At 38.2% G+C, this 26593-nt stretch overlaps 7 protein-coding genes and 1 long non-coding RNA gene across 10 annotated transcripts in view; 2 read left to right on the forward strand and 6 right to left on the reverse strand.

Annotated features, from left to right (window-relative positions):
* Positions 1–685: 685 nt before the first annotated feature.
* Positions 686–1582, reverse strand: LOC106311279. Its single transcript, XR_001263970.1, has 5 exons — positions 1430–1582; positions 1194–1315; positions 1062–1092; positions 874–980; positions 686–755 (listed from the first exon to the last, which is right to left on the reverse strand). It is a non-coding gene; the product is annotated as an uncharacterized LOC106311279 (long non-coding RNA).
* A 4469-nt stretch (positions 1583–6051) lies between these two features.
* On the reverse strand, positions 6052–6929 carry LOC106309981. Its single transcript, XM_013747165.1, has one exon. It carries the CDS (start codon positions 6872–6874, stop codon positions 6200–6202), a length of 675 nt encoding a protein of 224 aa, XP_013602619.1. The 5' UTR covers positions 6875–6929; the 3' UTR covers positions 6052–6199.
* Positions 6930–8113: 1184 nt separating this feature from the next.
* On the reverse strand, positions 8114–9967 carry LOC106310969. The gene is made up of 2 exons (XM_013748195.1): positions 9561–9967; positions 8114–8837 (listed from the first exon to the last, which is right to left on the reverse strand). Exons 1-2 carry the CDS (start codon positions 9940–9942, stop codon positions 8335–8337), a joined length of 885 nt encoding a protein of 294 aa, XP_013603649.1. The 5' UTR covers positions 9943–9967; the 3' UTR covers positions 8114–8334.
* A 632-nt stretch (positions 9968–10599) lies between these two features.
* Positions 10600–11056, reverse strand: LOC106308896. Its single transcript, XM_013746002.1, has 2 exons — positions 10675–11056; positions 10600–10628 (listed from the first exon to the last, which is right to left on the reverse strand). Exons 1-2 carry the CDS (start codon positions 11054–11056, stop codon positions 10600–10602), a joined length of 411 nt encoding a protein of 136 aa, XP_013601456.1.
* A 2723-nt stretch (positions 11057–13779) lies between these two features.
* Positions 13780–16600, forward strand: LOC106309478 (leucine-rich repeat extensin-like protein 1). Of its 2 annotated transcripts, XM_013746509.1 has the most exons (2): positions 13780–15894; positions 15940–16600. In XM_013746509.1, the coding sequence occupies exons 1-2, from the start codon at positions 13846–13848 to the stop codon at positions 16348–16350; spliced, it is 2460 nt and encodes an 819-aa protein (XP_013601963.1). In that variant the 5' UTR covers positions 13780–13845; the 3' UTR covers positions 16351–16600. The 2 variants fall into 2 exon arrangements, with proteins under 2 accessions (XP_013601963.1, XP_013601962.1); XM_013746508.1 differs by having other exon boundaries at positions 13780–16600.
* A 249-nt stretch (positions 16601–16849) lies between these two features.
* Positions 16850–17906, forward strand: LOC106309622 (BAG family molecular chaperone regulator 5, mitochondrial). Its single transcript, XM_013746692.1, has one exon. The coding sequence runs from the start codon at positions 16992–16994 to the stop codon at positions 17625–17627; it is 636 nt and encodes a 211-aa protein (XP_013602146.1). The 5' UTR covers positions 16850–16991; the 3' UTR covers positions 17628–17906.
* Positions 17907–18730: 824 nt separating this feature from the next.
* On the reverse strand, positions 18731–19140 carry LOC106311352. The gene is given in 2 exon segments (XM_013748548.1): positions 18731–18978; positions 18980–19140. Coding segments are annotated over 2 exon segments (336 nt in total). The 3' UTR covers positions 18731–18803.
* A 703-nt stretch (positions 19141–19843) lies between these two features.
* Positions 19844–26593, reverse strand: part of LOC106310646 (rho GDP-dissociation inhibitor 1-like) — a 29340-nt gene continuing 22590 nt past the window's right edge. For both annotated transcript variants that reach the window (XM_013747870.1, XM_013747871.1), the window contains exons 4-6: positions 20509–20694; positions 20282–20406; positions 19844–19915 (exon numbers count right to left, since the gene is read on the reverse strand). In XM_013747870.1, coding sequence (XP_013603324.1) covers positions 19844–19915; positions 20282–20406; positions 20509–20694 — 383 coding nt within the window. The remainder of the gene's footprint in view (positions 19916–20281; positions 20407–20508; positions 20695–26593) is intronic.

Raw genomic sequence — 26593 nt, forward strand, 5'->3', positions numbered from 1 at the left:
AAGTATTTTCCAAATCAAGATGAAAGGAGAGAGGTTAACGTTGAATATTCTAACTTCTCTTTATGCATGGAGGACTTTGGTAGTGTTGATGTGATTCATGATAGGTTTATCTTAGAACCTTTGAGATGGTGGGCAGTTCATGGATCTTCGGCACCAAAACTTCAAATCTTAGCATTCAAGTTACTTGGACAACCATTTTCATCCTCATGCTGCGAAAGGAATTGGAGTACATACAAGTTCATTCATTCTGCTATAAGAAACAAGATTGTTCCCCAAAGAGCTGAAGATTTAGTATTTGTGCATACTAACCTCCGTCTTCTATCAAGAAGGAGCTCTTCTTATAAAGAAGGTCCTAGCTGTATGTGGGATGTAGGAGGTGATCAATTTGATTCGCTGGATGAGATTAATTTGGGAAAACTTGAGTTTGAAGATCTTTCTCTTGATGAACCAGAATTGGAAGTTGTTTTGTTTGGTGGAGATGGGGAAAATGAGAACAATGATGAGTTCGATATTTAACTTGAAGCTTGAATTTTTTTTATGTTATGTTGAGTTTTTTTGTTTGTTAACTTTTATGTTGAACTTCATTATTTAAATTATGTGTTGGATTTTTATTATTATTTATTTTATTTTATTAAGTGCTTCAATATTATATATATATATATTTATGTATAAACGCTTCCAACACGTACCCGTTTCCTAAATATTTTAAAATTTTTGCTTCTACGCTTCTTTACGCTTCCGCTTCCGCGTCCCCGCTTCCGATTCCATGCAGCATAGTGAATCAGCAAAAGCATTAAAGATTCCATTCACATGGATCTTCAAGACAAATAAGCTTCCACAACAGGCATAGAAAGATCTGACTCCAAGGACTACCTGAAGTTTTCAGCAAGGAGGCAAGCATTGGTGTTGGAGTCATCCTCTCCGATAACTACCAATCCGTCCAAATCTAGCTTCTTTGCTGTTTCTTCAACTTGTTTAAACTGCACATGTGAGCCAACATACAATTAATTACCCACTGCATGCAACTTTGGAAGCAACAATAAAAAAAAATAATAGTCAACCTGCTCAGGGGTTTCAATCTTGTCTCTTCCACTGCAGATCATGTCAAAACCACCATGTTGAGACATAAAGAGAATCCTAATCAATCACAAAGTTATAGTCTTTTGATCCATTGACAACAACAGTCCAAGTACCTGGTTTATGTAAGGGTGAATGTATTCAGCATTCAACTCAACGTATTTGCATTTCATGATACCAGCTGGACCACCCTTGAACCCGTAAAACGTACTTCCTTTAGCACGCTCCTGCAAGTAATCTAAACCCGAAAAAACAAAATTACAAATAAAGACTTCACCTTTAAAGATACAATGATACAGAAAGCAATCATCTTGACATTTTAAAAATATGTCTTTTTTAAATAAACACTCACCGAACAGTCCAGAGATGACATTGTGCCCAGGTGCCTGCCCTCCAGAGAAAACAACACTGATCTTCAGTTTCTGTCTGGACGAAGCTGCTGCATTCTGGTCAGGAACAACAGATACAGATGGCTGACCATATAAACCAGGAAACAACTTGGCAATCTCATCTGCAAGTTGTTCACTTCGACGTCAACTGTCAAGGATATTTAGTCAAGAATCAAAAAAATCTATTGACTCATCCAAGAAGGCAAATGGTGTTTTAGTGATATCGGTCTGTTAAAGGCCCATTACTAATGGGCCTCCGTAGTTTAATGAGCCTTCGTAGTTTATGCCTTTGAGCTTTAATGGCTGATTAGTATCAATGAGTGAGTCTATTAGGATATTAGTTGGGCTCTCGACCCAAAGGCCCAAACGAATTCTTTTTCTTTTGCTCGGAGGGTTTCTAGGGCATCATTCTGTATCAAATACTATAAATACACCTCTGGAAACTAGTCCTCAACCAAGCGGCACCCGCAATGATAAATCATCTGTTGGGATTAGTTTTTTCTACTTTCTTTCTCTGTTTAGCTTAGTTGGTTTTGATTTTTGAAATAGAATTTTGATTACTATTGATCTTGAAAAAGAAAACCTCGTGGTTCTTCTAATCGGGCAAGAGAGAGTACGGTGTCTCTGAGTCCTTTAATGAATCTTGGCGAGGGAAATAGATTTGGCCGTGATATATCGTTTCAGTCGTCCTATTTGTTGGTTGACGATCTGATTGTTGCTCGTCCACACTTTTTTTCTCTTTCTAAAAATATATTTTCCCACACAGAAACTGAGAGTGCGAATGATGATTATAGATTTAATTATTTCTTCACTTTGATCCGACTGGATAATTAGTTATCCCTGTGGACTAAATTCTGATTACTGACGCATTCACTTTTCTTAAAAGCTTAATGGTTTATTAGAACGAAAGTACTGTTTTAGTTTACAAATGGGGATTTCAACTAATCGGCCTCGATTTGATAAAGCTAATAGTTAGTAACATGGATTAAGAAGGTTTAAATACTAAAATTTTGTTACACTAATCAACAAATTAATTTGCGTAACAAAATGATCCTAGAAATAGTCATGAATGATGAGACTAGTCGGCAATTCCAAAAGAGAAAATGACTCATAGCACTAAAAAAATAATTTTTTTTTTGCCACAAATATAGTTTTTAAAAATAAAAATAATCAAAATAGCATTTTAATCTTTTATCAAAAGAGATAAATATATATTTATATCGCAATAATAAATTCTAAATATCGCAATGATAAATTAGAGTTTAGAGTTTAGGGTTTAGGGTTTGGGGTTTAGGGTTTAGGGTTCAGAGTTGGAGAGTCGGATTTTGGGATAAGATAAATAAAAAAAATTTAAATTTTTCAAAAGATAAAATGCTATTTTGGTCATTTTAGTTTTTGAAGACTATTTTTGTGACATAAATTCAGAATGGTGCTATTTTGGAAATTTGCCAATTCCAAAATTTTGTAACAATTTCACCGAATTTTAGTGTTAATTATGAAATTTAGTGCAAACAACTTTAGTCGACTATAACTTAGAACAGAAACTCGAAATATCGGTAAGATAGCTATTTGCAATGGAATTAATTTACCCAGTGGAGATAACTAGTTCTCGGACGGATCCGGATATCCGAGAAATTTAGGATATCCGGATCCGTCGGATCCGTAGATTTAATATCTGGATCCAGATTCGTGGTTTCCGGATATCCGGGTTTTGGATATCCGTCTCGATATTTTATTATCCGCAGATATCCGGATCCGGATTCGTCAAAATAATTAAAAATAAATTTTTTAACAAAAAATACTAATTTTTTTAATATAATACATAAATTAAATATTTATAAATATATTTATATATGTTTATAATATTGTAAAAACTAAAATATAATATTATAAGATTAATTCATGTATAAATATTAATATATCAAATATAGATATTAATAAAATTTAAAAATTTAATCTATTTTAAAAATACGGATCCGGATCCGGATATCCAGACCTAAAAATTAAGATATCCGGATTCGGTTTGCACGGATCCAAGATTTTACTATCTGTATTCGGATCCGGGCACCTCTAGATATTCTATTTTCGGAGCGGATCTTAGATCGAATCCGGATCTCGGATAATAAGTACAGGCCCAGAGATAACAACCTTATGGAACATTTCGCCTATCTACATAGACCGGGTTCAGCTTTGCGCGAGGCTACTTTGACTGAGCAGATAAAGATTATGGGAAGGTGACTTCTAAATCCACAATGGCTCAAAAGCCTTTAAAAATAAACGTTGAACCAAAAAAGCTATGTACAAACTGTTAATGGACCTCAGGTTCATATCAAAATTAATTCTACACAAATCAGTTGATGTGTTTTAAAATATGAAAGGGCCAATCAAAATTATAGAATCCATTTCGTACAACGGACTACGGCCCATTTCGTTTCGTATTGCCACAGAAATCTACTAAAAATGAAACATATAAACAAAGGGAAAGTGAGTGTTTCAAAACAAAAAAAAACAAAAAACAAAGGGAAAGTGAATTTGAGAAATGGTACTATTTGATGGCTCTTTCTTATGAAAATTATGAGAATCTTATTTACTCTTTACTCTATTTTTTTTTGTTTTTTTTTTGTAGTACTCTTTACTCTATTTGCATTTGTATAATTTGTTCATACAACCAATAAGCGTTAAGAAAATTTGTTCCGATCATTTTATGTTTGGTTTGGTTTTTACTTTGATGAAAGTGAAAACAGAAAGTGTGAAGGGAGGAAGAGTACAAGTAAGATACTCGCTTGGCTTTAGGTTTTAAGTTTTAACTTTGCGCACAGTTTAGACAAAAAATCAAACTAATGTGCCTTGACAAACAGAACAAGTAAAAGACGTTGCCTAGACTTTTTAGTCCAAACTATTGAGATTATTAAAACATCTCGAACACGCCTCCTCTGACATTTTCTTTTATTAAAAGAAAAAAAGCACCAAAGCTACATCGCTATGAGTAATGACATCTATCATCTGACATTGCAGTTCAAACAGAAATACAGTAATATTTTTTCTTGTGCGGGGAAGTGTAAGAGTAAAAAGTGTCACACCGAGACCTGAGCCATCGTGTCTCCACTTTTTCTATCTACTTATGAAACCCTATGTACGAATATCCCGCATTTCTAGGATTTAGTTCCCTCGTTTTGTCTGAAAAAGATAGTTGAATTATTTTTTTGATCGTGCTTACAAACCATACCCAAGAGACAGAGAATGATGATTCGATCACTTCTGATTACTTTTGCTAGTTACAAGCTTTAAGCATGGTTCAGAAGGTTTATTTACTTCTTTGGAAGTGCATTTGAACAAAAAATCGAATAAAACAAAAAATGGTAAGGTGGATAAGGGGATGGGGTACGGTATATTCTCCAAGCTGCAAAGAATAGTTGTAGCTCAGAAGAAAATGGACGTAGGATTCGCATGTCTGCCCGAAGTTGGAAGACAATTGTTCATTTGTTATGTCTAATCTATGAACTTTTCAAAACCAATAAATCTCCCTCGAGTAATGTTAGTCTGAATTAAATGGAACTTGACTATACTAAAACAAGAATAGGATCTGATAATGATAATTGTGAAGCGCGGAGTTGTACTCAATTGACATCCATGAAAAAAGTTACGAAATGATTATTTATTTTATATTCCACTATCAGATTACAAATCGACTTTTGGAGTTTAGACTTTACGCTTTGATGAAAGGGACCAGATGGGGTGACCCGCAAAAGGCAATAATGTACAGACAAACTATGCGAAGAGAACAGCGTTCATGGGAAGCATTAGAATTGGCTGTGGTAGTGGTCAGCACAAAAGATATCGTTGGACCCCAGATGATACTTTTATTTATTATATAGTCAATTAAATATGTCTAGCTAAGTATCTAGGAAGTAACAATTCTTTTTTGAATTTTGCTCAATAATATAAGTCGTTCAATTCTGGCGGTAAGAAAACAATAATTTATGCAAGTTTGAGCATTTTGTGTTGTAATCCCACAATGTGTATGAATGAATACAACGTACTAAATACGTGCAACTATACTAACTTTTTTACATAAACAAGATGTTTTTTTTTTACTCAGAAAAATATTTTTTTTTCCCGCAAATTGAAATACATTCCAATGGAAAATACTTGTTTTAATACAAGAACCGGCAGAAAACGAACATTCCCCAGACACAAAAGCCCACATGGAAGCGACAGATAGAACTCACACAAGGGTGAGAAAAACGATTACCCTCTACACTTGGGAATTAAGCAACCAACTTAGCACACTTTAGAACACGGCGGAAGCTAATGAACAGGAATTATCGCTGCTGATCTTTGATCGCCACCCGAAAAACTCCACTTCTCGCACCCAGTCCCGCCGACCTATCGCTGCTGCTCAGTCCCGCCAAACGATAACGTCCAAGAACCCAAAGAACCTCAAGACTTCATAACCCGACAGGATGGACCACTACTGGATCCACACCACTTTCGGATACATAATCAAGATACAATAATATTTTTGTTGTATTATAGTACAGCTAATGCCAACTATACTAACTTTTTTTATATAATTAAGATGTTAAAAGACAATGATATTTTGTTGCATTATAGTACAGTTAATGCGCTTACACATGAAAACGTTCGGTAATCAAACAGTTTGGCCTACAAAGATCCAAGTGAATTACACAAAGCAACAAACATTTATAGCTTTTTATTTCTTGTAAATATTCTCATCCCCAAACACCAAAAACTTTCTCACCTATGAAACTCACAAACCTCCTAACGGACCCCTCCTCCTCCTCCGCCTCTTCGCTACCGTCTCCCGCATGGAACTCCTCCGTAAATTCCAAACCGCCGTTGCAACCACCAGTTCCATCAACTAACTTGCTCGAACATGCACACGAACTTGCTATAGACTCAGTGACCTGACTTAGACTCTCTGAATCATTCGTACCAAAGCTAGGACTAGCGAGAGCTGAAGACTTCCCTGAACGCTTTCTCCGATCTTTCTTCCCACTTACGTTCTTCTTCTTCTTGGTGTGTTTCTTCTTCTCCAAGCTGTCTTCGTAAGCGTCGATGATTTCATGAATCAGCTGGCGACTTGGTGAAGAGTCCCATCTGACCCAGTAACACGTATAACAGTTGAAACAGTCGCAGTGGAAGAGAGGCGCGTGGTTGTCTAAACGTGACTTCTCGCGGGGTTTGGTCTTATTCATGCGAGAGGTATAGTTTCGGTCGCTTGAGTAAGAGGCTGTTGACAAGAGGTAAGCCAAGACTTCACGGTCATTTGGAGAAAGAACCGCCGCTAGTGAAAAGATGGCAACGGGAAGAAGGGAGAGAAGGTGGTCGTCGGATTTTATCTGCGGCGAGGGGTGTACGGTTCCTTTCCGGTAGAGCTTCTTCATTGCTTCGTATGTAAGAGAGAGAGAGAAAGAGGGACCAGACAGACATTATTAAAGAAGATGTTATTGAGACTTTTAAATACACGAAAGAGTCTTTAGGTTTCTGTTTGTTTCATTCTTTATTTATTGTTTTGTCATTTTAGTTAGTACTATGCTACTATGAAATTAGGCTACATGCAAATAATACTCGACAACATTTAATTGGTCCAAGTTAAAATGTTCAATATGCATAATAAAATGCATCAAGTTTGTTTACTAAAGTGTTTTTACAATTTTAAAATAAAAGTTTTCTTTTTGTGTGAGTTTACTGCTTTTCAATATTATGTGTCACAAAGGTCATCACTCATCCATGGGTTTTGGATGTATTCTTTTGTTTTTGAAAGTTTCATGAAATTTGTTTGATACTTTAATTAACAGTTATACTTCTAAGTTTGTTTGTGATATATCATTATCGTCCAACACTTGTAAAGCTGTATGTAGGGGTGGAAACTTTACCCGATATCCGAAGCCGCACCCGAACCCGACCCGAAAAACTCGAACCGAAATCCAAACCGAAGTAGAAAAATACCCGAACGGGTATTAAGTTAGGAGATATTGGATATCCGAACCCGAACGGGTAATATCCGAATCTGAATGGATATTCGAAGATAACCGAATATTTGTATAATTACTCTTATATTTCTAGTTTACATCTCTTATTTTTTTCAAAAAAATATTTATATTGATGTTACACATACTTTAAGATCATAACTATATATATAATTATGAAAAAAATAATTTGATATTCATTTAAAATGCATGTCAAACTTTTTGTTTCATGTATTAACAAAAATTACATTGAAAGACTAAAAACAATACCCAAATTAATATCTATTTGTTTTTGAAATATTATCTTCAAACCTATTAATCATTCAATCTATAAAAAATAAAAAAAAAACAGTTAAGTGAAATCTATATTTTTAAATACAATAAACTTAAAAAATGAAAAATTTAATTTTTTTTCTTTTAAAATCTAAATATCCGAACCCGATTCAAAATAACCGAACCCGAACTAAAAAATACCCGAACCAGACCCGAAATATAGAAATATCCAAACGGATTCTCTAGCCCTATACCGAAATACCCAAAAATACAAAATATCCGATCCGAACGGGTGTCGAACGCCCACCCCTGGCTGTATCATTTGTTTATAATCCAATAATTGCATGTTTTGAAGTTCCGAATAATACATAGAGCCGGGCAATAAAATAACGGGCCAAAACTGGAAAAGCCCAACTTAAAATTATTGCACTAAACAAATTTTATATAGAACCACCCTATATACGCTGCTAGAGAAAGCCAATCTACAACTTTATAGATGGTTGCTTCTTTGACACCCCTCACCCCAAACTTATCTATATTTACAAAATATCCAAAATTCACAATTATTAACTCGCAATGCCCTATGCTTTGTTCTTTAACTATTACAACCTCACTCCACTGCCGTTGAAAGCCACAGTGAGCTGGCCAACTCTTAAGCCATGCATCTTCCTCTCCACCTCCTTATAACCGTTAAGCGTAGCTGTTTTAACCAACCCTTCAAACCCAACACGTGGTCCACATCCACAGCTCTTAACCCTAGTAACCACTTCATTAGAGGTTCGTTTATAGTGACCGAACCACTTGGCTTGCATGTAAGCGTTCCTCCTCCACGGTGGCACGTGAATCTCGGCTCGCTTCATCGACCGTCTTATCTCAAAGCACATGATTCTTACTAACTTTTTCAATTCTTCAGGTGTTCCCATGAAGACACGTGGTAGTTGAGCTAAGAGATAAAGGTATCTTGTTGTAGGCTTAGCAATCTCGAATTCGCTGGCAAGATTTGTCTCGACGATGAAGCGGTTCTTATCTCCTCTATTAACGTCAACGTACTCGTACTTCCCCGCCGTGTTCTTACCAAATCTCTCCCACTTGGACTTGCAAAGACCTATGTAATATATTCATCTTTTCATTTTAGTATATTCTCATGTGAATCACAAATCATAAAAAAAATATCCATTAGTATGATATCATACACTTATATACACAAGTACAAAAAAATTCAAATATTAAAAGAAAATGCGATCATCAAGCGTAGTCACTTTTATATGTTTATGTCGATCCAACCTCGTCATTGTTTGTAACCCTACTTACTATTGCGTACAGGTTTATCTACTACATATGGATCATCGTCTCATTTCGTATTTGCACATTTAAATACCAAAATCCACTATGGTACTTAATACACATACACATATTGCAAATGAGATCCACCAACCTATTAAATTTTCCTTGAAAAGCTTAATAATAATCAAGGATATGCTACAAAATCCAACTATATGACTCAGTTTCAAATACTACGAAGGTAGAGAGAGTTATGTTATACAATATTCATACATCTTTCTTAACGTGAATCTACTATACATGCGATTTATGCCAAGAAATCTCTACTAGTAATAAAATGACCAATCAATCTTGAAGCTCAAATGTATTATTTTCTTGACAAAATCATTTTCCAATCACAAGAGCAGCTTAATTCTCGATCATTTTTTTTTTTGTAATAATTCCTCTAAACCACCCATTTCCTTTGTAAGTCTTAATCAATATAGATAATAAGATAAACCACTAACAAAAAATGATTTTGTTAACAAGAGAGCATTAGTGTTAGTACCTGCATCGAAACCTTTGTCACGTAAATAAGCCATCAAGAGGCGTTTCTCTCCGACGAACTCACTCGCATTTACTACCTCCTCAATTATTCTCCTCCGCTCTCCGCCGCGACCGAGATTTTCACAAATCTCCCGCAACCTCTCCTTCACATCTTCATAATCATCATCAACGTCAGACTTATCATCTTTATCTTCCACAGGAAAATCCTCTGGTAAAGCTTTCACTTCGCTGTCCATAAAAGATTCGACCAGATCCCAAAGATCGGCTGTCTCATAAGGAAAGTGATCGCTCCCGCTGCTGCTATCGCACGGCGGACGTGCACGCGCCGCCTCGACATCAAAAGCCGCAGCGAGTATGTTAAATCTTCTCGGAATCTCTACCATTTTATGTGCCCTTTTCCTGGCTTCTCCTCTCTTCGGCGAATTGTTATAAATACACAAGAATATTATATTTACTATTTAATGATTTTTTCCATTGTGTTGACAAAGCCTTTTGACTATTTGACGGAGTAAACGACAAAATGGTAAAAAATGACAACATGGTGGTGAAATGATGGTGAATAAGGGATTAACGGCGTTATGTGTTAACGGAGAAACCATAAATCCCTTTAAAGTTAATTACAGTTTTGGGATGTTCTGGTTGATTAATTTTGAGAGCCTCAATAGCGTCCAAATACATCCACTTCAAAGCGAATCACATTTATCCAAATGAGATCCACCAACCTATTAAATTTTCCTTGAAAAGCTTAATAATAATCAAGGATATGCTACAAAATCCAACTATATGACTCAGTTTCAAATACTACGAAGGTAGAGAGAGTTATGTTATACAATATTCATACATCTTTCTTAACGTGAATCTACTATACATGCGATTTATGCCAAGAAATCTCTACTAGTAATAAAATGACCAATCAATCTTGAAGCTCAAATGTATTATTTTCTTGACAAAATCATTTTCCAATCACAAGAGCAGCTTAATTCTCGATCATTTTTTTTTTTGTAATAATTCCTCTAAACCACCCATTTCCTTTGTAAGTCTTAATCAATATAGATAATAAGATAAACCACTAACAAAAAATGATTTTGTTAACAAGAGAGCATTAGTGTTAGTACCTGCATCGAAACCTTTGTCACGTAAATAAGCCATCAAGAGGCGTTTCTCTCCGACGAACTCACTCGCATTTACTACCTCCTCAATTATTCTCCTCCGCTCTCCGCCGCGACCGAGATTTTCACAAATCTCCCGCAACCTCTCCTTCACATCTTCATAATCATCATCAACGTCAGACTTATCATCTTTATCTTCCACAGGAAAATCCTCTGGTAAAGCTTTCACTTCGCTGTCCATAAAAGATTCGACCAGATCCCAAAGATCGGCTGTCTCATAAGGAAAGTGATCGCTCCCGCTGCTGCTATCGCACGGCGGACGTGCACGCGCCGCCTCGACATCAAAAGCCGCAGCGAGTATGTTAAATCTTCTCGGAATCTCTACCATTTTATGTGCCCTTTTCCTGGCTTCTCCTCTCTTCGGCGAATTGTTATAAATACACAAGAATATTATATTTACTATTTAATGATTTTTTCCATTGTGTTGACAAAGCCTTTTGACTATTTGACGGAGTAAACGACAAAATGGTAAAAAATGACAACATGGTGGTGAAATGATGGTGAATAAGGGATTAACGGCGTTATGTGTTAACGGAGAAACCATAAATCCCTTTAAAGTTAATTACAGTTTTGGGATGTTCTGGTTGATTAATTTTGAGAGCCTCAATAGCGTCCAAATACATCCACTTCAAAGCGAATCACATTTATCAAAGAGAAAAATACAAAAATAGCACTAAATCAAGTTTTTGTTCCCAAACTAGCACTCAAAGTCAAAAGTCACAAAAAAACACTTAATGTTTTATCAAAAGTCACAAACTTATGGTTTAGAGTTAAAGGGTAGGGTTTAGGATTTAGGGTTTAGGGTTTAGGGTTTCGAGTTTAGGGTTTAGGGTTTAGGGTTTAGGGTTTAGGGTTTAGGGTTTAGAGTTTAGAAATGAGGTTTTGGGGATAAGATTTCAAATTTTGAAAAATAAAAAAATTATAATTTTCAAATGATAAACTTAGAAAAGTGTTATTTTGGTCATTTTAGTTTTGGAGTGCTATTTTTGTCATATAAATTTAGAAATGTGTTATTTTGGAGATTTGCCCTTTATCAAATCAGAATAATTAAACATTAACTAGTCGATAAACAGCATAGTGAATTGTGTGCTGTTTTGGGAAAAGAGAGATGGTACAGTCTAATTAAGTTTATGGTTAAATTTTAACAATAGTGATGTTTTAAATCCACTACAAGTTTTATCCACAACCAGTAGCGCCTCGACAACACGTATCTAAAGCAAGTTAAACTGTATTTAGATCTTCTTCATCTTCCACTTATGTTACTTCAGTAGATTTGTTTCCCTGAATTATCTTCTTCTGACGCGGAAACTAGAAGTAGAGTAAACCACAAATACGTCCAGGTTCAATGAATCTGAGAAGTTGACTAGGTTCAACGTATCTAAGGTTATCTTTGTTCATTTGATTTTTTTTCTCCTATTTTTAAGTTGATCATGCAATAAGTAGGTGAATATATTAAATTATCACCGGAAATGTTCGATGCGGATATAGGCTTATCCATTACACGTGATGGCACTAGTCTTTGGTTCTGATTTATTCTTGTAAAAACCTCAAATTATCAGTATCAATCATCAAAAGATAGTTTCGACACGTTTAGAACGTTTTGTGGGCCTATATTGATTGGTTACTACAATTTGGGCTCATCTTCAAAGCCACAAATCAATTATCTTGCTTTGCAAACTCTAAATCCTACGTTGCTCAATTGGCTTAAGGCTCTGGCCTGGCCTTCTAATATAGCATGAAATCGTTGACTAAGAACAATGAAAAAAAAGATCATGGTACTTGTACGTAAATAATGGTCCCATGGTTGCTGTCTGTATCATTATTTTATTTGGTTTCGTCTTTACTTGATCAAGCATTCACGTTTGGTTGAGTTAAGGGTGATCGATGTTGGACATTGTTTGATCTAATTTTAGACTATGCATGCATCACCTTGGATCAATCTCCAGAACAGGCAAAAAACGTATAAACATGTGCTTCGCCTTATGTACATCTCGTATTGTATTGTGATCTTTATATTTTAGGAAACTAGGTTTATTGGTTTAACCTATATATGCATGTATCGCCTCTAAGATGAAATACATAAAAACTTTTCCAACATTGTGCCTCATTTCTCTTTTTTTCTTGATGTCAACTCTAAGATCTTGGAAACCTTAAGTATTTTAAGATGAATCTTAATAAAAAAGAGAATTTCTGCATTGGCTACATCATCGGAGCCATAAATCTTATAGATAATAGCTATTTAAAATTTGAAGGAAAAAGTGAATGTTTCATCGCGATGTACCTAAGTCTGCTCTGGAGATTTCTAGCCATGGAAATTCTAACCTTAATGTGACACCTCATTTTCTGTAGAATATACACCAGATTTTGATTTTCGTATAATTGGTTTGATCAGACGAATGCACAACTTATTCTATAATTTTATACTCCATGCTTGATGCTGTGTCATCTAGCTGAGCTCATACCATCATCTTGTAACTAGACAATCACTTTTTTTTTCCGAGCGCCTCTGTAAGATTTCTTGTCCATATGTTAAAGATCTATGTTGCTTTCCAAACAATATAAAGAACGAAAACAGAGAGGCTCACGTTATTCGGATTATTTTGAGTGTATGCTTGTTGCTCACATTTGGAAGACGTATCAACTGGCGAACAACTCATAATCATAAGAGTAAACTTGGTCTATATATTAGTTGAAAGATCTAGGGAAATGATGAGATATACACGTTTTTGTGACAGACATGCATTCACATTTTGTTCCCATTAGGTCGTGCGAGCAGGTATGTCTTTCTTTGACCGTTTCTAGTTTCATAGATCGTGCACCAGTGTCATTTTGAGTTTAAATCTTATTTTATATGCTTAAATGTTGACGGCTACTTAATTTATTCTTCAAGCATCAGAACGTGCATACAAGTTTGTGGAAACCATTGACGATGGTTTCGTATCTGCGCAAAGGTCAGCTCTTTTTAGTCTCCTCTACGTTTTCCTCAACGTGTAACCATGTCACTAATTGACATATTCAGTAAAAAATAAAGACAACTAGAGGATGGAAAGAGTTACGAACTTACGACTCTAGAGTTTCTAAACTGTTTTATAAAGATGGAGCACATAGGGATAATAGATGTTCATAATATGTAAAAAAGTGGGTTTCTTGACCCATAAAAAAATGCTGTTCCATCCTCTTCGTATCTTCCTTTTCCTTTTTCTCTCTTCCCTTTGTTTACTACAGATCAATGCTGCTGAAAGTGGCTTGGGTGGTCATATCAAAGTAGACCCGAAACTCAAGTTCGAGAACCCGAAGCTACGTGAAGCATACATCGCTCTCCAGTCATGGAAACAAGCAATCTTCTCTGACCCTTTCAACTTCACAGCAAACTGGAACGGCTCAGATGTTTGCTCCTACAATGGAATATACTGTGCTCCTCTTCCTGGCGCATACAACAAAACAAGAGTCGTTGCCGGCATTGACCTTAACCATGCCGACATGGCTGGTTACTTACCATCCGAGCTTGGTCTCCTTTGTGACCTCGCTCTCTTCCACCTTAACTCGAACCGTTTCTGCGGTGAAGTCCCTCTCACATTCAACCGCATGAAGCTTCTCTACGAGCTTGATCTTAGCAACAACCGATTCGTCGGTAAGTTCCCTAAGGTTGTCCTCTCTTTACCGTCCCTTAAGTTCTTGGATCTCCGCTACAACGAGTTCGAAGGCAAGATCCCGTGGAAGCTCTTCGATAAAAAGCTGGACGCTATATTCTTGAACCATAACAGGTTCCGGTTTGGGATCCCCAAGAACATGGGGAACTCTCCGGTCTCTGCTCTGGTTCTTGCCGACAACGATCTTGGAGGATGCATACCGGGAAGTATCGGTCAAATGGGGAAGACACTCAACGAGATTATCCTCTCTAACGATAACTTAACCGGTTGTTTACCTCCTCAGATAGGTAACCTCAAGAAAGTGACGGTTTTCGACGTCAGTTCGAACCGTCTACGTGGTCCGTTACCGGCTAGCGTCGGTAACATGAAGAGTTTAGAAGAGCTTCACGTGGCGAACAACGGCTTCACGGGAATCATTCCTCCAAGTATCTGCCAGCTTCCGAACCTTGAGAACTTCACTTACTCTTCCAACTTCTTCACCGGCCGTGCTCCTATATGCGCCGCTCTATCGGTGGCCGACGCTATTGTGAACGGGTCTATGAATTGTTTAACCGGTGTGGCTCGTCAGAGATCGGTTAAGGAGTGTTTATCTCTGTTGGCTCGTCCTGTTGATTGTAGTAAGTTTGGTTGTTATAATATTTTCTCTCCGCCGCCACCGACGTTCAAGATGTCACCTGTTGTCAGGAAGCTTCCTCCACCGGTTTATGTTTACAAGTCGCCTCCACCACCGTCGTCTAAGATGTCTCCTACTGTCAGGGCTTACTCTCCGCCGCCGCCACCGTCGTCTAAGATGTCGCCTACTGTGAGAGCATACTCTCCGCCTCCACCACCGTTGTCAAAGATGTCGCCTACTGTTCGAGCTTACCCTCCACCACCACCACCATCTCCATCTCCTCCACCGCCTTACGTATACTCATCTCCTCCTCCACCACCACCTTATGTCTACTCATCTCCTCCTCCTCCACCCTACGTGTACTCGTCTCCTCCACCACCGCCTTACGTATACTCATCTCCACCTCCGCCTCCTCCAAGTCCACCACCGCCCTACGTATACTCATCTCCACCTCCCCCTCCTCCAAGTCCCCCACCGCCGTGTCCTGAATCATCTCCTCCACCACCTTACGTGTACTCATCTCCTCCTCCACCACCTTACGTGTACTCATCTCCTCCTCCACCACCTTACGTGTACTCATCTCCTCCTCCACCACCTTACGTGTACTCATCTCCTCCTCCACCACCTTACGTGTACTCATCTCCTCCTCCACCACCTTACGTGTACTCATCTCCTCCTCCACCACCTTACGTGTACTCATCTCCTCCTCCACCACCTTACGTGTACTCATCTCCTCCTCCACCACCTTACGTGTACTCATCTCCTCCTCCACCACCTTACGTGTACTCATCTCCTCCACCTCCACCATACGTATACTCATCTCCACCTCCACCTCCTCCAAGTCCACCACCACCGTGTCCTGAATCATCTCCGCCACCGCCCGTTGTATACTATGCACCGGAGATACAAAGCCCTCCCCCTCCAGCACCAGTATACTATGCACCGGAGACACAAAGTCCACCACCGCCAGCACCAGTATACTATGCACCGGAACAAAGCCCACCACCCCCAACACCAGTATACTATGCACCGGAACAAAGCCCACCACCACCATCACCGGTTTACTATCCATCAGAAACACAAAGTCCACCACCACCATCACCAGTATACTATCCATCGGAAACACCAAGTCCTCCACCACCAACTGAGTACTACTACTCACCAACCCAGTCTCCGCCACCAGCAAAGGGATGTACTGAAAGCCATCCTCCACCAACACAAGCACCTCCTACTTACGAACCAACACCTGAATATTCATACACATCGTCACCACCACCGGTTCCTTCCTACCCGGACACGTCTCTACCACCGATTCCAAGTGTCTCGTATGCATCGTCTCCTCCTCCGTCATACTACTAGTTTCAAATAATTGAGTAAAAAATGCATTGCTTTACAACTACTCACAATTATATTCTTTTGGCTGCAAGACATTGATTTGTGTGTTTGGTTGATTTAAACAAAAAAAAACATTTGAATTATGTTTTTCTTATTTCCATATTTTTCTTTTGAATATTTTGTTCTCTCTTTTTTCTCCCCTCTAACACAGAGCTGCATTAGCAGCAATGGAGTATATAGTTTCAGTTTATAATCTTATGTATAAATAGTAACAATAAAATACACACATATTTCACAAAATTAAATTGTTTAACTGGAAATATGACGTCAGCTTTTCAGTCATCATTCCAAAGACGACAGCTTAAAATTCACTTCCATCAATTATTAAATTATTTTCTTTATTTGCAGGAAAGATTTGTAAAGAAAGATCATACTATATATTATTGAATCTTTGATAAAGAAGACAACGGAATGTAATATCTTTCTATATAAAAGCTTATCATCGAGTGTGAATGGGTCCATTAGCAACGGTCGGTCGCTTAGACAGAAACTCCAATAATTGGTCTTTAACAAATTAACTGTGAGTGAAAAAAATTTACTTACGGGTTACTATATATGAGTCAATAACAACCACCGTCAAAAAAAAAGCATACATAAAGAAAAAAATGAAACGTTCAAGGAAGTTCTCATCGTCGTCAACAACAACCACCGTTATCCACACTTTCTATAATGACCATACTGCCCCTCAAACAACCAGAGAGATCCCGATAGAAACCCCACCTCCGCCTGCGAAAGCCACCGTCACGATCAACGCCTCCGGCGACAAAGCCGCAGCACGGATCCAGTCTGGCTACCGTTCTCACAAGATCCGAGGCCTATACAAAACGATCTCGTCGGTCCATCGGGAAGCCAACCGTGCACAGAGCATGATCCAACGGCAGGAAACTGTAGACGCCATCAGAAGCGACGAGAAAGAACGGCTGAGGATGAACGAGGCTCTGATGTCTCTGCTTCTGAAACTCGACTCTGTCCCTGGTTTGGATCCGACGATCAGAGAAGCTCGGAGGAAGGTTAGCCGTCAGATCGTCGGGATGCAGGAGATACTCGACGCGATATCTGAGGCTAAAGACGAGAATCAGTGGTGGTCTAACTATGGTGACGGGCAAGGCGGCGCGTGGCCTATGTACTGGGAAGAAGCGGTGGAGGAAGAGATGTGTAGAGAGAGAGGCGGCGATGAGATGGAGAGATTTTGTGCTCAGTATTTGGGTTTCAGATGTTTCCAGAGATTTCTCAGAGAATGAGGGCGGTAATTTCCTGGCGTAAGTTAGATTTTATCTTTTTTTTCCGACAACTTCGTACGGTAGAATTATCTCACTTTTGTCTTTTCTTCTTTAAATCAGTCAGTCTATGTTCTGTTAAATTTAGTAACGTCGTTTTGTAAGTATGTAAACGAACTACGCGTCGTCTTGCAGCCATGAAAACGTCACGTAGTGTTTACTACACCAAGGGACCGGTGAACCTTACAATGGGATAGGGAGAGGGCCCTAATAAATAACAATCTCCTGAGTCCAAACTCAAAATTTGGATCCATATTAATTTAACAAACATGTTATGTGGCTTTTAAACAGTGCTTGATGTCAAAGAAAAAAAAAACAGTTCTTTATCTAACAGTTGCAAAAGAATTATATTATTTTATTTGATGGATATTATCGATGGAAGGCCCTGGAAAAAGAAAAATATGTGTGTCATGGTCAAGGTTTTGGGATCGAAGACCACGGTTAAGATTCGAGGACGAATTTTTTTTAACCCGGAGAAAATGATGCAGATAAATATTTGGGATATTTCCAAATATATATTACGTAGTTTATTAATTATTTAGATAATTATCTTTATTATTTTAGGGTTTTATGGTGTTTTTATATATAGCCGTCTAGGCTTAAGTTTGTATTCAGTTGATTGATTATTAATAAAAGTTAAGAGATTTCTCTTTTGTTCCTTGTTTTCGATAGATCACAGGTGATCTCAACGAATTTAAGAAGACATTGATCTTAGGTATTCTTAGACTAAATAAGATCTTTGTGATTATCCTATTTTTCCGGAAATTCTCAGAATCAACGGATCTCTAGTTCTATCCTAAAAGCTTCCGCTACATCACTTTGTATACACATATACACAAAATATAGATGATGGTTTATTGCTTTTTCAGTGTTAAGTTGCAATAATCTTTTCTAACCGAGCCACACTAGCACGCTGACAGAAAAAGAAAGATAGTGAGTTACTAAGTAGCATTGAGTATGTATCTTAGATATGTGATTATATATATGAACTATATAAGTAGCATTCAACATATATTACATAAAGTTTAAGGGCAAAGATCTAACATTTGAACACATTAAAGCGCTTTCTCAAAAAAAAAAAAAAAACTAACATTTAACACATTATTTCAACATCAAAAAGAGCATTAAGTCGATTAGTTCCTAAGCCGCACAGCTACACTTACACCTAGAAACGCAGCGTTTGCAGTCCAGCAGCGACGGCCTGGCGACGGTGTCGCCGCCGCATGTGGTGGTGCATTTCCTCTGAGACACACTGCTCCAAAGGCAACGAGCCATGCATCGGAGCACCGGGACGCACTTAGGGCATACGTATTTCGTCTGCTATGCATGTCTTGCAGCTGTTTTGTGATGGCGGATGTTGGCAGCCACCACCGGAGCTGACGGCGTCGATTCTTGAAATCGACAGGAGGAGTGTTAAGAGGAATAGGAGGAAGATGAGAGTAGAGAAGAGCGTTTGAAACTTGTAGGTCTTCTTCATGTTGAAATTTGGTTTGTTCTGGTTTGGGAGAAAGTTGGAATTAGTTTGATATCTTTGAGAATGATATCGACTTTCTTTATAGAGGTTTTGTCAAGATATAAGAAAATATCTCTGTTGACTAGGTTAGTATCTACTGACTTCCACATGAGTAAAATAAATTTGATAGTGCAGTGCCCCAATATGCATTTAAAGCATTCATTGTTCTTGAAGTGTACAATGTCCTTTAAATGCTCTCTTCTATTCTTTTTTCTGTCAAGAAGCTCTCTTCTGTCTTTTTATTACATCAACAATTGATATACATCTATTAAAAGTTTCAGGTTGACAAGAAAAACATATATTAGCTTTTCCCGGCAACATAGACAAACTGTAGATAAATATTCCGCTGCAACAATTGAATTTGGTAATACATATATATATATATATATATATATATATATGTATATCAATTGATGACCTCATAGAAATGTTTAGTAATTCCACAGAATGCAAGGTTTTCTCTAAGGACCTCATAGAAATGTTTAGTAAAATTATGAAATTTCTATGAAACTTTTTTGAGTTTTTCTTTTTTCTTTTTAAATTTAATTTTAACCAAATATATGAACATACATTAATTAAGAACAAGTGTAAATTAAAGAGAAATTGTAGTAACAGAATAGTGAATAATACAATATGTTTCTCTTCTTCGGGTAACTTATGTGATGGATCACAGCCAATTCTTGCGAATGTCAAAGGTATAGTTGTTCTCCAAGTAGCACTTATTATCGTCATCGACGAACTGAAATACATTTACAACACAAAAAGAGTTGTAACTAGCATGCGAGAAAAACTATAAAAATGCAATTGTACAATGTAATTTTGAGATGTTACCAGTAACCTTATGGCAAAAAAAAACTATCAGGAATAAAAAACGCGTAGTTTTCCACTGTACTAATTAATACTGTTTTATTTGCCAATCAAAGCATGCAACTGAGAGAGTATTCTAATTTTTCAGAATATGAAATGGTATTTAAGTATGTTTGACTAAAATTATGATGAAAAGGCTCTTTCTGTGGTATAAATATTTTTTTTTATATACAAACGTCATTTCAGAGTTTTGATAGATTAATATGTATGCATGATAAAAAGGGCTGATTTTTGGTACCTTAGATTTAACGGAGTAGGAGCCCCTAACAAGCATACCAGACGGTGTCGATTCTTCAAACATGACATGGTTATACGGTTCAGCCTGTGGACTGAACGTTCCTAACATCTGCTTTCTACTATATACTGTTCGCAGAAAAAGAGTAAAAACAAAAACGAGAGAAAAGGTTTCAAAATATTATTGTAACTGATATTGTGGTAGACGAGTGCGTGAAGATATGAAAATACCCTTGATTCCGGTCTTCCAAACTGTATTGCTGTACCGGAGACCGGACACAATGTTGTTGGTCACACGGAAAGTAAACACGAGAGTGTACTTAGAGCCTTCTTTAAGAGTAAACCATGGTACCATGTCTTCTCGATCCGGTGACCTAATTGTTAAGTTCATTATCTTTACCACCGGATCCGGAGTCTCTGTACATTTTGTTATTCTATCAAAACATTTCATATATAAATCCACAATTAAAAAACATTCAATGTGGGGTTGTTAGTGAATTCCAACCGATCAATTACTCTTATTTATGTAAGTCTAAATAATGTATTAGTGTACTCAAGCTCAGAGTAAAGTGAGTTTATTATTCATGTAAAATGCCCAAGTTAATGTTTACAACTCTCTATGTTATGATATATATACATCCGGTTTAGTGATAGGAAGCTAAACCGATGGTTAGGCAAAAGGAAACCTTAACCAGTTGGTTCATATAATCTAATATCCTCCCCTCAAGATGGAAGGCACAAACTGTGTATTCTCATCTTGTCAATCAGATTCTTGAAAAGCCCGGTTGCACTTCCTTGGTGAGAACGTCAGCTATCTGCAACTCGGACTTGACATGAAGTGTTTTCAAGAAACCACTCTTTAAGCGCTCTCTCACCACATGGCAATCTACCTCGACATGTTTCGTGCGCTCATGATAAACAGGGTTGGAAGCAATGTATAAGGCAGACTGATTATCACAAAATAGAGTGGCCGGAGACAATGGCGAACAATGCATTTCGCCTAACACTGTTGTCAACCAAATCAGTTCACAGGTTGCATCTGCCATTGCTCTGTATTCCACCTCAGAGCTGCTTCGGGATACAGTTTGTTGTTTCTTTGCTTGCCAAGAAACCAAAGAATCACCCAAGAAGACACAATAACCAGTTATAGACTGATGAGAGTCTATACACGCAGCCCAATCAGCATCAGAATACGCTGTTAGCTTCATCGGAGATGATGCAGAATAGAAGAGACCTTGACTAGGATCATTCTTCAGATATCGCAAGACTCTATAAGCCGCCTGTAGATGAGCATTGAAATGGACTTTTCAAGGGTCCTAATTAATTCAAATCATGTAGTATTTAAGATGTCAATCCATTTCTAAGAGTTTTGAATCAAAGAGAATTCAGGTTTTCAATTAAGCTAAATGCAATCAATAAGATGAGGTGATTCAATCAAACTAACAAGTTTCAAGAACAACTAACAAGCAATTTTCAATCAAATAGATAAAGGAGGAGTCATGGACATAGGATTTTGATTTCAGATGAATAAGATATAATCTAAAATGGCAAGGTTTCAATCAACACATTTCCCTAAGTCTAGATATCAATTCTAAGCAAGTTCTCTTCCAAGATAAAAGCTCATTTACTCTCATGATCAAACATCAAATTCCTTTGGTTTGTGTCAATCAAGCAATCATTAAGAATAGATCATTCAACTTTCCTACCTCCCCTAACATCAAATCCCTTTGGTAGGGTAAGCTAAAAGCATGTTTAGTTGGCTCAGACATTTCATCGAACACCTTGCGGGTAATGAAATATCTAGAGTTCTAAACCAGAATGGCCAACTTTAGCTTAGTATTAAGATCACTCAATCAAGCAAGGAAACATATTAATCTACTCTAAACATTCTAGAACATCACTTAATCATCCTAATCATCCTAACCTATGAATCCAAAGATGACTACTCACTCATTATCATGGTAGACACTAAATCATTAGTTGATCTAAGTCAAAACATGATTAATGATCAAAGCAATCAAGTAAACACAAGAGAAATTGATCAAGATCAGATCTTTCACCTAAAAGTAGCTTTTTGATTAGATAGAAAACAAAATAAGATCCTAACATTAGGTTTAGAGAGTATTTATATGACTTCTAAAACCTAATGGGCTCAGTCAACAACCTGAAAGACCCAAATAAAACATAAATTTCGACAAGAAGAAAAGAAATGTTGCGGGTACGTTAGGTCGCTCCGCCAGGTCGCTCCCCATCTAGAGCGGGTTAGTCACCTCGCTCTGGAACGTCGCTCCAATATGTTTGCTTCACGTCTTCAAATTGCGCGCGGGTTCATGATGTCGCTCCACCGGGTCGCTCTGCTTCTAGAGAATCGAGGAGAAGTTGAGCTTGGACCGGGTGTCTCACCCCGCTGCGGGACGTCGCTCTAAATGCCAGCTTCACGTCTTCAAATTGCGCGCGGGTTAAGGGCCTCGCTCCGTCTTGGTCGCTCCGACTCTCGAGAGTTGAAGATGGGATGTTGGTTCGGAGCGGGTGCCGAACCCCGCTGCGTCTACCCCGCGCTGCCTTCGTTTCATCTGGAGAGGGTGTCGCAGGTCGCTCCCATTGCCCGCTCCGGTGCTCTTACTCGCTCAAACAACACTTTCCACTCTCTTTTTGATCCCAAATGCTTCCAAGTACCTCCAAGAACTCCAAAGGACACTCCAACACCTGATTAAGACTTATGCAATGCAAAAAGGAAACTAAAATGCATAATCCCTAATCTAAATGATCAAAACATGCAAGAATGAAGAGTTAAAACAATGCAAATGTGCAAGATATCAACTCCCCCACACTAGTCCTTTACTTGTCCACAAGTAAACTTTCAAGAGCAAAAGGGAGAGAAGTTTGGAAATGAGAACTTATAACCAAAAGGACACTTTCTAGCCATCAACCTAACATCCTAAGGAAAACATAGCAAAGAGCATGAGCAACTTTCTTAGTGCACTCTAGTTTCTCAAAGCCTAGCAAGACTCTTTTATCTCTACACAAGGCACATTGTCATCCAACCAACAAGTTCCTTAGCCAACTCTCACATTCATTCACACACACACAAGGTGAATTCTTACAAATGGGCACATGATTTTAGTCATTTGGCTAGGGAAGCAAATGGTCTAATATGAATGAGAGGAGGGTTTAAATGCATCATTTCAAGGTGGTTATCACTCAAGAACAAGGAGCTTGATCATTATGCATAATTTATCTAAGACTAGAAGCAATTCATGCATACATAGATCTATTCTCATCATTCTACCCTTTTCTCAAGTGTCCCAAGTTCTATCCTCATATTACATCACCCAACACCCAAAATAACAATAACACCCACTTACATCACTCACCCAATGAACAACTCTTTTTTTTTTTATTTTGACTCAACCAACTAGGGACCTTCTTTTCACTTCTTAGCTCTAATTCTTTTTCTTTGCCCTTCCCTACTATCTTATTGAGACTTTCTTTTTCTTTTTCTTTCTCTTTTTTTTCTTTTTTTTTATTGAGGAAAGGTCTCAAATGACATAATCTAGAGCTTTCTTTCTTTCTTTTGGTCCCTAGGTTTTTTCTTTTACACTCTCTTGTTCATCTTTCTCAACTTTCTCACATCCCAAACCCAAGACATTAAACTTTTAGAGCACATAAACCCACTCACCATCCTAGATGCTAGCTCAAATGAGGTTCCTATGCTAGCAAGAGATGGGAAAAAATCTATGTCGCCTCCAATACTCTCAAGATTTTGCACAAGACAAGCTATCAAAAGAGGTCTCACTCATGCAAATCAATGCTTGGTCTCAAAAGAATGGCTAGGGATCAAGGGTATATAGTGCCATTTGGGTTAACAAAGAATGGTAAAATGGAATAAGATAACCCAAATGTGTATGAGATCCATGACTAAGTATGCAAGTGCCCATATGCAAGATAGATTAAGTTCGTTCAAGTCTAGATTCAGGTTGGAGCTGGTTTCAAGAACAATGCCAATCATCAAACAAGCAACAAGTTTCAAGAAGAGTTTTCAAGGCTACTTGATATGCTTAAGCTACTTGATATGTTTGGCTAGGATGTTAGATTGAATTCTAGACATGTGTCCTTTACAAGGTATTTCAATCCTGGTTCCCTATGCAAATGAATGCAACCTATATGATCCTAGACATCTAATTTTTTTTTTTTGAATTTTCTATGCAAATAGGGGTATGCTCTAGACTCAATCTTAAAAATGCAACTACATGCTTCTTTTTGTTGTTTTTGAAATTTTTCAATTTTTTTTGGATTTTCCATGCAAATATGTATCTACAATGCATGACATAAAACACTTTAAAATGATTAAATACTTGGTACCTCCCCCACACTTGAATCACACAGTCTCTGTGTGTCCAAGAGAAGAAGAGATACCGAAAAGAAAGTTAAATGAAAGCTAAACTGGTATATACAAGGGTGAGGTGATGGAGTACCTGTCTAAGCGTCCGGGAAAAAGGCTGTGGCCTCATCTCCGGTGTCACCAGGGAAAAGAGAGGAAAACGGGAGAGAGAGAGACGGGAGCGGGGTAGGGTTAGGGGTAGGTCGGGTCGGGTCATCGGGTATGGGTCGGGTTTCGGGTCAAGAAATCATACCTGGGCAGTCGTGGAGCGACTTCGGTACCTCGCTGCCATCACCCCGCGCCAACTTTGGCTTCCATTTTTTTGTTGGATTTGACGCGCGAGTACCAGACCTCCCTGCGATACCTCGCTCTGAAACCATCGACAGCTCTTCGAGCGGTGGCGCGAGCTTCAGACCTTGCTGCCACACCCCGCTCCAACTTCGATTATGTGTTCAGATTTGACGCGCGGCTTCATCACCCCGCAATACTAGCTCGCTCCAGGTAAGCTCAAGCTGTCGACGCACAGAGCGACCTCCAGACCTCGCTGCATCACCTCGCTCCGGAACGTCTCGAGTCGACCAACTTTCAGTGCGACGTGCACACCCCGCTGCCATACCCGCTCTAGTGTAAATTAACTGAACCATCAATTGAAAACTGATCTTTCAACCTGCTAAAGACCAGTGTACCCACTAAACTTGATGTGAACTCGACCCTCTGATCAAAAAGTCCTAAAAAGAAATATGTACAAGGATAGTCATGGGATTTCCTCCCAAGTGAGCTTATTTTAAGTTTCTAGCTTGACTTTGTTCCCTTTTGGCTAGGTGGAGGTGGGATCGGAGAGTGGAACTGAGATTTCTTCCTCCTCTGTTCTGGTTCCCATGTAGAGTTTAATTCTTTACCCATTCACTCTAAAGTCTCCACCATTGTTGTTCCATAACACAACTGCCCCATATGGCCTAACTTCCTTGATATTGAAAGGACCGGACCATCTTGACTTGAGCTTCCTGGGAAACAACTTCAGTCTAGAGTTGTAGAGAAGCACTTGATCTCCAGCACTGAACTCTCTCTTCAAGATCTTCTTGTCATGAAAAGCTTTGGTTTTCTCCTTGTAGATCCTTGAGTTCTCAAAAGCATCTAGTCTAATCTCATCAAGCTCATTGAGTTGGAGAAGTCTCTTCTCCTTGGCACTTTTGATGTCAAAATTCAGCAACTTAACAGCCCACAATGCTTTGTACTCAAGCTCAACTGGTAGATGACAAGCCTTTCCACACACAAGGTTGAAAGGTGTGGTTCCCAAAGGAGTCTTGTAAGCTGTCCTATAAGCCCAAAGTGCATCATCAAGCTTGTCAAACCAATCTTTCCTTTTAGTTCAAACAATCTTCTCTAGGATAGATTTTATTTCCCTGTTAGAGATCTCAACTTGCCCACTTGTCTGAGGATGGTAAGGTGTTGCCATCTTATGCTTTACACCTTTCTTCTTGAGAAGACTTTCAAACAGCTTGTTGATGAAGTGAGAACCTCCATCACTGATCATAACTCTTGAGATTCCAAACCTTGGAAAAATGGTGCTTTTGAACATCTTGATCACCACTCTAGAATCATTGGTGGGACTTGCTACAGCTTCCACCCATTTGGAGACATAGTCAACAACTACAAGGATGTACTTGTTGCCAAAAGATGATGGGAATGGTCCCATGAAATCAATACCCCACACAACAAACACCTCCACTTCTAGAATTGGGTTTTGAGGCATTTCATTCCTTTTGGTGATGTTCCCTCTCCTTTGGCATGAATCACATTTAGAGACAAAGTCTTGAGTGTCTTTGAACATATGGGGCCACCAAAACCCAGCTTGTAACACCTTTGAAACAGTCTTAAAAGTAGCAAAATGACCTCCATAGGATGGTCCATGACATTGTGTAAGGATCCCATCAA

Source organism: Brassica oleracea, chromosome C8 (assembly GCF_000695525.1).
Source record: "Brassica oleracea var. oleracea cultivar TO1000 chromosome C8, BOL, whole genome shotgun sequence".
NCBI lineage: Eukaryota > Viridiplantae > Streptophyta > Magnoliopsida > Brassicales > Brassicaceae > Brassica > Brassica oleracea.